The 8,794-nt window shown below is 69.0% G+C and overlaps 2 protein-coding genes across 4 annotated transcripts; one reads left to right on the top strand and one right to left on the bottom strand.

Annotated features, from left to right (window-relative positions):
* Window positions 1–1,658: 1,658 nt before the first annotated feature.
* Window positions 1,659–4,302, bottom strand: LOC121351813 (tigger transposable element-derived protein 3-like). Of its 3 annotated transcripts, XM_041464185.1 has the most exons (3): window positions 4,167–4,302; window positions 3,769–3,900; window positions 1,659–3,618 (listed from the first exon to the last, which is right to left on the bottom strand). In XM_041464185.1, the coding sequence occupies exons 1-3, from the start codon at window positions 4,198–4,200 to the stop codon at window positions 1,799–1,801; spliced, it is 1,986 nt and encodes a 661-aa protein (XP_041320119.1). In that variant the 5' UTR covers window positions 4,201–4,302; the 3' UTR covers window positions 1,659–1,798. The 3 variants fall into 3 exon arrangements, with proteins under 3 accessions (XP_041320119.1, XP_041320120.1, XP_041320121.1); XM_041464186.1 differs by having other exon boundaries at window positions 1,659–3,900; XM_041464187.1 differs by lacking the exon at window positions 4,167–4,302 and having other exon boundaries at window positions 3,769–3,991.
* On the top strand, window positions 4,303–6,991 carry LOC121351823 (collagen alpha-1(III) chain-like). The gene is made up of 5 exons (XM_041464197.1): window positions 4,303–5,155; window positions 5,374–5,423; window positions 5,461–5,679; window positions 6,115–6,202; window positions 6,568–6,991. Exons 1-5 carry the CDS (start codon window positions 4,303–4,305, stop codon window positions 6,585–6,587), a joined length of 1,230 nt encoding a protein of 409 aa, XP_041320131.1. The 3' UTR covers window positions 6,588–6,991.
* The last annotated feature ends 1,803 nt before the right edge of the window (window positions 6,992–8,794 follow it).

Here is an 8,794-nt window from a genome sequence, read left to right on the forward strand (position 1 = left end):
TACCTGCGCCGGGACGGGCGTGCGGGGCGCGGGGGGCGCGGAGCGGGGCCCCGGCGGCGGCGGGAGGGGGGGCTCAGGTCCGGCGGCGGGTAATGGCTCCCGCCTCGGCGGAACTCGCCTTCATTTCCTCCGAGCGCCGGCGCGGGCCCTGCGCGACACCGCGGCCGCGGGCCCCCCCTGGCGGCACCGCCGCGACACGGCGGGGGCGGGACCGGGCACGGGAACGGCCCCGGGAGGGGAGAGCGGAGCGGGAGGGAGGGGACAGCACCGGGAGGGGAGAGCGGAGCGGGAGGGAGGGGACAGCACCGGGAGGGGACAGCGCCGGGAGGGAGGGGACAGCACAGCGGGAGGGGACAGCACCGGGAGGGACACCACAACGGGACAGCATACCGGGACCGGACAGCCCTGCCGGAAGGACAGCCCCTGGAGGGGACATCCCACCGGGACCGGACAGCACAGCGGGAGGGGCAGCACACCGGGACCGGATTGCACACCGGGAAGGACAGCACACCAGGACAGCACACCGGGAGGGACAGCACACCAGGAGGGGACAGCCCCAGGAGGGGACATCCCACCAGGAGGGACAGCACACCGGGACATCCCTGCGGGAGGAGACATCCCTGCAGTCCACCCGAGGGGACAGCGGGTACCCACCGTGGATGTATGCCGTGGGGGTCCCCCGGGGTGATACATCCCTGTACCCCCCTCCCGAGGGTGCCGTGGGTACCTGTGGGGCTGTGTCCCCGTGGGGATCCCGCCATGCCCCTCATCCCTGCACCCCCGGGAAGGTGCATCCCACGCGGGTCCCACCCCCGTGCACCCCATGTACCCCCATGATGGGGTGTCCCCATGGGGAACCCCCAGTGCAGGAGCCCCTGTGTCCCCCCCTTTCCCAACCGTGGTCCTGTATCCCTGTGGGGGTCCCGCCTGCTGCACCCCTTCCCCTCGGTGCTTCATGCCCACCTGTGACCCTGTATCCGTGTGGGGATCCCCCTGTGGCCTCCATCCCTGTACCCCCTGGGCCTGTGGGGACACCTCTGTCCCTGCCTGGTGGCCTCCAGCTGCCCCTGACCCTCTGCAAACAAGCAGAGTCATCCCCATACCCCGTCCTGCCTCAGGGATCCTGCTGTGGGGGACAGGGTGCGCAGTGCAGGGACCCCAGGGTGCCCGTGGGTGCCACCAAGGCTGGCACAGCCAGGACAGGGTGATCAGCCAGGTCCTCACTGCCCGCAGGTGCTGCCATGGCCCTGATACCTGGGTGGAGATGGCACAGCTCAGGGTGGCTGTGGAGGCCACCATGTCCCCAGGAGGGAAAGGGGGGTTTGGGGTGGCCCCGCTGCTCTGGGGAGCCCCGGGGAGCTCTGCCCCACTCCCAGCAGATGTGACAGCAGAATAAAACCACCCGCACTTCGCTTTGCTGAATTCCAACTTTTTAATGCCTGTAACAATCCTCCAGGCACCACGTGGTGACAGCAGCCGGAGGCACCCGATTCCCCCGTGGGATGGAGCTGCTGTCCCCAGCACGGGGACACCCCAGCACCACCCACATCCCCCCATGGCAGCCACAACGACCCCACTCAGGGCAAATCCCCGCTGGCAGCAGCACCACATTGTTTCCTGCTGGCTGCAGCAGCCGCTCCCTGGGAGAAGGTTCTGGCAGCAGCTTTGTGTCCCCAGCACTGCCACTGCAAACCCCACGGCACAACTGCAGGGAACAGCGGCCAGGCCGGGCTGGTGACAGCCCCAAGGAGCTCCGGCCCCTCCCGTGGGCACAAGCGGGTCTGGGCACGTGTAGCTGTCACTGCTGGGGAGGGGTGTCCCCGAGGAAGGCTCGCCCTGCCCCGGCTGACACCATGTGCACCGCGTCCTCCAGCTCGTAGAAAGCCTGGAAGAGGTCTGGCGAGGTGGCCTGGCACTCCAGGTACCTCCGCAGCGTGGCCAGGCTCTTCCAGACCTCCCGTTCCGAGGGGCAGGGCGGCACGGCCGCCAGCTCGCCCGCGTCCTCCCCCTCCGTCACGCCCTCGTCCCCGTCCGCCTCCGCCGGGTCCCCGTCGCGCTCCGGCCGCTCCCGGCCGAGCCGGCCGGGGGCCGAGGTGAGGGACACGGCCTCGGCGCCGGCATCGGGGGTGAAGCCGGCGGCGCGGAAGCAGCCGGCGATGAGCCCGGGGGGAACGTCGCCCCAGGCTTGCGCCAGCATGTGCAGCACATCCAGCAGGCTGGGCTGCCCCGCGCCGCGCTCCGCCGGCAGCCACCGCAGCAGCCGCCGCCCGTAGTGACCCCTGAGGTCGCCGGCGACGCCGCGGTCCAGGGGCTGGGCCAGGGCGGTGGCCGCAGGGACGAAGACCATCCTGACGTTGGACAGCTGGAGGTAGGGGTGCGCCTCGTGCTTGGCCAGGAGGAGGAGGACGCTCTTGCCCCGCCGCCGCATGCCCTCGTTGAAGTCCCGCAGCCACTCGGCGAAGAGCGGGGCGGTCAGGCCGGCCGGGCTGCCGGCGCGGTAGCTCCACGGCATCTGCTCCAGGTTGACGCCCCGCAGGCAGCGCGGCCGGGGGCTGTCCCCCACGGCCCGCAGCGGCACCTTCTCCGAGCCGCTGGCGTTGGCGCAGAGCAGCAGCGTCAGCCGCTCGCCGGGGCTCTCGCCCTTGCCGAGGGCGCCGGCCGGGAGCGGCACCGCGGTCTCCCCGCAGGCGAAGATCTCGGCGGGCGCGTAGCTGCGGAGGAGCCCGGGCAGCACCGTGCCGGCCCAGTGCTCCGCCGTGGGCTGCTCCGCGTCCCCTTTCTCTGCCGGCGGCTTCTTGCCGGCGAGGCCGTGGCGAGCGCCCAGGCGAGCCAGCCAGCCGCCGGTGGGCTCGGGATCGGGCCGGGCCGGGTGCCTGGCCCTGAGCTGCAGCAGCGGGCGGCCCACGGGCAGGTCGGCAGCGTGGGCACCCTCCACCCAGCGCAGCAGCGCGGCCTCCAGCGCCGCGTCCTTCCCCTCCCGCTTGCGCTTGCGCTCGGGGTCGCCGTTGCGGTGCCACTCGCTCAGGATGCGCTCCTTGTTCTTGATGATGCGGCAGATCTGGGGCTGCGACACCCCGAAGCGCTTGGCCAGCTCGCTCTGCGACACCTTGGGGCCCTCCAGCATCTCCAGCACGCGCACCTTCTCGGTCAGCGACAGCTCCTTCCGCTCCTTCCGCGGCGCAGCCGTCGCTCCCTCCGCCGTGCCCGGGGAGCGGCCGGTGCAGGGCCCCGGGCGGTGGGGGCTGCCCGTGACCCCCAGCCCCCCCGGCTCGGCGAGGCCTCTCCCGCAGCGGCCGCAGGCGTAGCCGAGCTCCGTGCCGCGCCCCAGCCGGTGCCGCACCAGGTCCGGCTTCTGCCCGACGCCTCGGCCGCACTCGGCACAATCCAGCGGCGGCTCCCCGGGCCGGCAGCGCCGGCTCTCGAAGGCGGGGGGTGCGGCGATGAACCCCCCGTTACCGGCACCGGGGTTCGGCTCCGGCTCGAGGACGCCGCAGTAGCTGCAGCCCCGTTCCCGCAGCGGGACGAGGAAGTCGGCGGGGCCGGCGTGGCGGGACGGGGGCGAGCGGGGCGGTGGGGACACCCCGTCCTCGCTCTTCACCTCCTTCCCCCGCCAGTCCCCTGCGGAGACAGGAGCGCGTTGGGGAGCGGCCGCCTCACCGGGAATCCCGCGGGACCAAGCGCGCGGCTGGGCAGGATGCGGGCCGGTGCCCGACTCCCGCTCCTGGTGCCACCCGGCCACGATCCCGCCCGTCCCCGTGTCGCGCTCACCCTGGGAGGGGCCGGCGGGTGCCCCGTGTGGCCGGGGGCTCTGGTGCCCCCCGTAACGCCCCGCTGCCGCCGCCACCCCCTCGTCCCCTCGCTCCACCTCGGCCAGGATGTCGGGTTTGGTGATGGCGTAACCTGTCACAGAGACAAGAGGAGGGACAGCCGGTGATGCCACTGGCCATGCCAACGGACATGCCACCAAAGATGACATCGGTCACAACAGGCCAGGGTTGGCTGCCCGTGGTGATGGGTACAGGCAGCCGGTGTGGTCCCGTGGTGACCCTAGAGCCACCCTAGGACCTCCTGCTCCCGGTATCAGCCCGGTGAGTGCCGGTCTCGCTCGCGGCCAGGCCACGACCGGCAGTGCGAGGAGCGGTGCCGGGATGGCCCCGGTGCCTCACCCAGGTCGACGGAATGCTGGCGGTCCTCCTTCATGGCACCGGCACCGTCCCGGTCGTCGGGAAACGCGGCGGCAGCTGCTCCCGGTGCTGCTCCCGCCGAGGCCTCAGCAGCGCGAGGGATGGCGATGCCTGAGTGATGCCGCACCGGGATGACGACGCGCGGCCGGGCGGCGGGACGCGGAGTCGGCGGTGTCCCTGGGGGCGGTGGCGGGGCCGCCGAGCCCCGGTGGGCCGCGGTGGCGTTGCCGCACTTGTCCCTGTCCCCCCGTCCCCGTCCCCTCCCGCCCGCTCGGTGCCGCCCGGTCCCGCCATGGAGTCCAGCGGGGTCCAGAGCTGCCCCGCCACCTGCCTCGCCTTCAGCCGCACCCACAAGGGGCTGGTGCTCATCGGCGAGATCGTGAGACACGGGGGGCGCCGCGTGGGGCACCGGGGTGGGGTACCGGGCTGCGGACCCAGCGGCGTGAGCACCGGGGGTACACACCGGGACACATCTGGGTCCGGCTCGGGGCGGGCAAGCAGCGGGATGCCCGGTCCCTGTTGGAGGGGGCAGGGTGCCTCGGTGCCCGGCTCCTTTGGGGAGGGGGGACACGCCTGGGCGCTCATTCGGGGGGCGGGGGGATCCGTGAGTCCCGGTTTGGGCGGGGCAGGATGTCTGGGATCCCCGTTGTGGGGGCCTGGGGGCACCCCGACACGTGGGTCCCCGTGTCCGTGGCGGGCTGCAGGAGCGGGATGGCGGGATGCCGGTTTTGCCGGGGTCCCTGCTTTGAAAGTGATCGGGGGTACCGCGGCACCGGGGTCCCCATTGGGGGAGCAGCGGGACACCGGGTCCCCCCCGGGGGATGCCCGGTTCCCGGAGCGCTCCCGGAGCGCTGGGGCCGGCACGTGCAGTCCGGGGGTGACACGCCCGCAGTGTCCCCCGTGCCGTGGGACACCGCAGGCGCCGCTCCCCCCGCGCCTCCCGGTCCCGTTCGGGCGCGTGGAGGGGCAACGCCCTTGAGAAAGGGGGGGGGCGGGCAGGGAAGGTGAGAAGGGCGGGGCCAGGGGCCCCGGCTGCAAAGGCGGAGGCAGCCGGATGTCTGTCTGGCCGTGCGCGGGGAGCAGCGGCGCTCGGGCGGTGCCCGGCCCGCCGTGCCAGCCGTTATTGCGCCAGCCTCCCGCGTCACGGGCGAGCGCCGCCTTTGAGCGCTCCGACCTCTGCCCCTTTAAGAGCCCCCCGCCCGGCGGGCCCCACCCACGCCATCGCCCCTTGACGGGTGGGTGGGTGGGGGCTGTTGTGCCGTTGGTGGCTGAGTAGGGCAGTGTCCCTGAGGACTGGAGGTCCCCAGAGAGTCTGGGGGTCCCTGGGGGGAAGCCCTGGAGGTGGGGAGTCCCCAGAAGGCTTGGGGGGTCTCTGAGGGGTCCCATGTGTGCCCCCCAGGACTTCACACGCTGCGTCACTGGGGCTCTGCTCTTCCTCATCACCTCCCTCATCGTCCTCCTCAGCCACCACGATGGCGCCGGCATCGCGGGAGGGGTGAGGGGGGAATTTGGGGGGCTCTGACCTCCCCTCGGGTGTTGGAGCTCCTGACCAGGGGGTTGGGGGGGTGCAGGAGGGGTTTGAGGGGTCTCTGACCCCTCCCAGGTGTTTGGACTCCTGGCTGAGGGGGGTCTTTGTGCGTGTGCGGGGGTACAGGGGGCTTTGCGGGTCTCTGATCCCCCCAGTCTTGGGGCTCCTGGCCGGGGTGAGGGGGGTTTGGGGATCTCTGATCCCACTGCCCCCCCAGGTGTTGGGGCTCCAGGGAGGTTTGGGGCTTCAGGGGTCTCTGATCTCCCTGCCCCCCAGGTCTTGGGGCTCTAGGCCAGGGTGAGGGGGGTTTGGTGGTCTCTGATCCCTCCAGTCTTGAGGGGTGAGGGGGGTTTGGGGGGGATCCAGGGAAGTTTGGGTGTCTCTGACCCCCCGTACCCCCAGGTGTTCGGGATCCTGGCCGGGATCCTGCTGGGCTATGACGCCTACATCACCTTCCCGCTACGGCAGCGCCACACCGCCGCCCCCTCTGGTGGGTACTGGGAGCACTGGGAAGGGGCTGCTGCCCTGTGGGAGGGTACTGGGAGCACTGGGAAGGGGCTGCTGCCCTGTGGGAGGGCACTGGGAGCACTGGGAAGGGGCTGCTGCCCTGTGGGAGGGCACTGGGAGCACTGGGAAGGACCTGTAGGGGACAGCTGGGAGCACTGGGAGTGGGGAGTAACCTGGAGAACTGGGAAAGGGAGGGCGGCCCTACTGGTGGAACTGGGAGGAACATACAGGGGAGAACTGGAAACACTGGGAGGAGATTGCTGCCCTGTGGAGAGTACTGGGGGGATCCCCAGAGGGTTTGGGGGTCCCTGGGGGTGTAACTAATCCCCCACTTTGTGCCCCCTCCAGAGTCCCCAGACGGTGCCTGAACAAGCCAAGAACCCCAACGGAGACCTCCCCAAACCTCCCCCCGCACAGGGGGACCCCCAGCCTTAAATTATTGAGGGGTCCCGACGCCTGGGTCCCCCCGGGGGGGCAGGGGTAGATCTGGGGGTCCCTCAAGGGTTGCCCCTCCCTCAAACGCCTTTGCAAGTGCCTTGAACTGCCTGTGCCTCAGTTTCCCCCTGGGGAGACCCCCTCAGGTTTAAAGGTGCCCTTGCCCCTCACGGGTTTTGGGGTGCCCGCCTCAGTTTCTGGGGTGCCTCCGTTAGTTTGTGGGGTGCTCCTCCCCTCCCCCCCCGCCACCCCCCCACTCCCCCAGCCTGCAGGAGGCTTTTGGGGGCAATATATTGGGAAATAAAGGGTTTTTATTACTGCATTACCGGTTCCGGTGGGTCTGTCACAACAGCCCGTCGGGGGGTGTCTATAGATGCTGAGGGGGATTGTCCCGTAATGGACCCCAAACCCACAGCCCACAGCTCCAGCACGCCCCAAACCCTCCCAACACGGTTCTGCCTGCTGAGAAAATCCTCTCCCCTCATGGAAAAAGGGCGGGAGACCCCCCTGGCCCGGGGAAAAAGGAAGCAAAACCCTTCCTCCCTGTCCTCACGGAAAAAGGGGGGAAACTCCTGCATCCCTCATGGAAAAGGGTGGGAAACTCCCCCTCCTCTCACGGAAAAAGGGGAAGAAACCCCTCCACGCTCACGGAAAGAGATGAATCCCTCCAGCCCTCACGGAAAAGGGCGAGAAAACTCCTCATCCATCCCTCAGGGAAAGAGGGAGGAATCCACTCCACTCCTCACTGAAAAAGTTATGAACCACCTCCATCCCTCACGGAAAAAGGGGGGAACTCCTCCACCCCTCATGGAAAAAGGGAGGAAAGCCCTCCACTCCTCACGGAAAAACGGAGGAACCCCTTCCACCCCTCACGGAAAAAAGGCGGGAAACTCTCCCCCCATCCCTCAAGGAAAAAGGACCGGAAATTCCCCCTCCCCTCACGGAAAAAAGAGATTAACCCCCCTCCACTCCTCAGGGAAAGAGAGAGGAAACCCCTCCACCCCTCACGGAAAAAGGGCGGGAAATTCCCTCTCCCCTCACGGAAAAAGGGAGGAACCCCTTCCACCCGTCACGGTAAAGCGGAGGAACGCCCTCCAGCCCTCACGGAAGGGAGGAACCCCTTCCAGCCCTCACGGTAAAACGGAGGAACGCCCTCCGCCCCTCAGGGCTCCCGCACAGCGATAAAGGGACAGGAAAGTCCCCGCTCCCCTCACAGAAAAAGGCGGGAAACCCCCACACAGCTCGCGCCCCGCCCCGCGCATGCGCAGTACCAAGAGGAGCTTCCCCCCCCCCCCCGCGCGCGCCGGGGTGGGCGGGGCTGCGCGTGCGCGGCGGTTGCGCCGGCGGGGGCGGTGACGCCGAGGCGGCGCATGCGCAGTGGCTCGGTGAGGGTTTGTGGTGAATGTAAAATTTAATTAAAAAATAACGCGAACTCAGTTAATGGGATTTGAGGGGTTTGTAATGGTGTGAGCAGCCCCTGGGCAGCCCCCGTAACTCGAGGGTGTGGGAGCCACGGATCTCCCTGGAACCCCCCATTTGTGTGTGCCCCCCCACATAAACAACGGTTTGTTTGGGGTAGGACCTACAAACAAACGGCAGAACCGGTAAATAAATAATAGGGCGTGCACATAACGAACTGTGCGGAGATGAGAGCGCCACGGGCGGGGGTGTTACAGCCCCGGCTGGGGCTGGGGGTACCCCCGTTTGTGGGTTCCCCCCGTTTGTGGTGCTCCCGTTTGTGGGTTCCTCCCTTTTATGGGTTCCCCCCTTTATGGGGTGTCCCCATTTATGGGTTCCCCCCGTTTGTGGTGTCCACGTTTGCGGGTGCCCCCCGTTTTTGGGGTGTCCCCGTTTCTGGGGTGTTCCTGTTAATGGGGTGTCCCCATTTCTGGGGTGTTCCCCCCCATTTGTTTTGGGGTGTCCCCCATTAGCGGTGTCCCCCCCCGTTAGTTTCAGGGTGTCCTCCCCATCAGTCTTGGGGTGTCCCCGTTAGTTTCGGGGTGTCTCCCATGAGCGGTGTCCCCCATTAACGGTGTCCCCGTCACTTTGGGGGTGTCCCCATGTTAGTTTCGAGGTGTCGCCCATGAGCGGTGTCCCCGTTTCTGGGCTGTCCCCGCTTCTGGAGTGTCCCCGTTAATGG

Source organism: Pyrgilauda ruficollis, unplaced genomic scaffold (assembly GCF_017590135.1).
Source record: "Pyrgilauda ruficollis isolate IOZ18807 unplaced genomic scaffold, ASM1759013v1 scaffold173, whole genome shotgun sequence".
In the NCBI taxonomy this organism is placed as follows: Eukaryota; Metazoa; Chordata; class Aves; order Passeriformes; family Passeridae; genus Pyrgilauda; species Pyrgilauda ruficollis.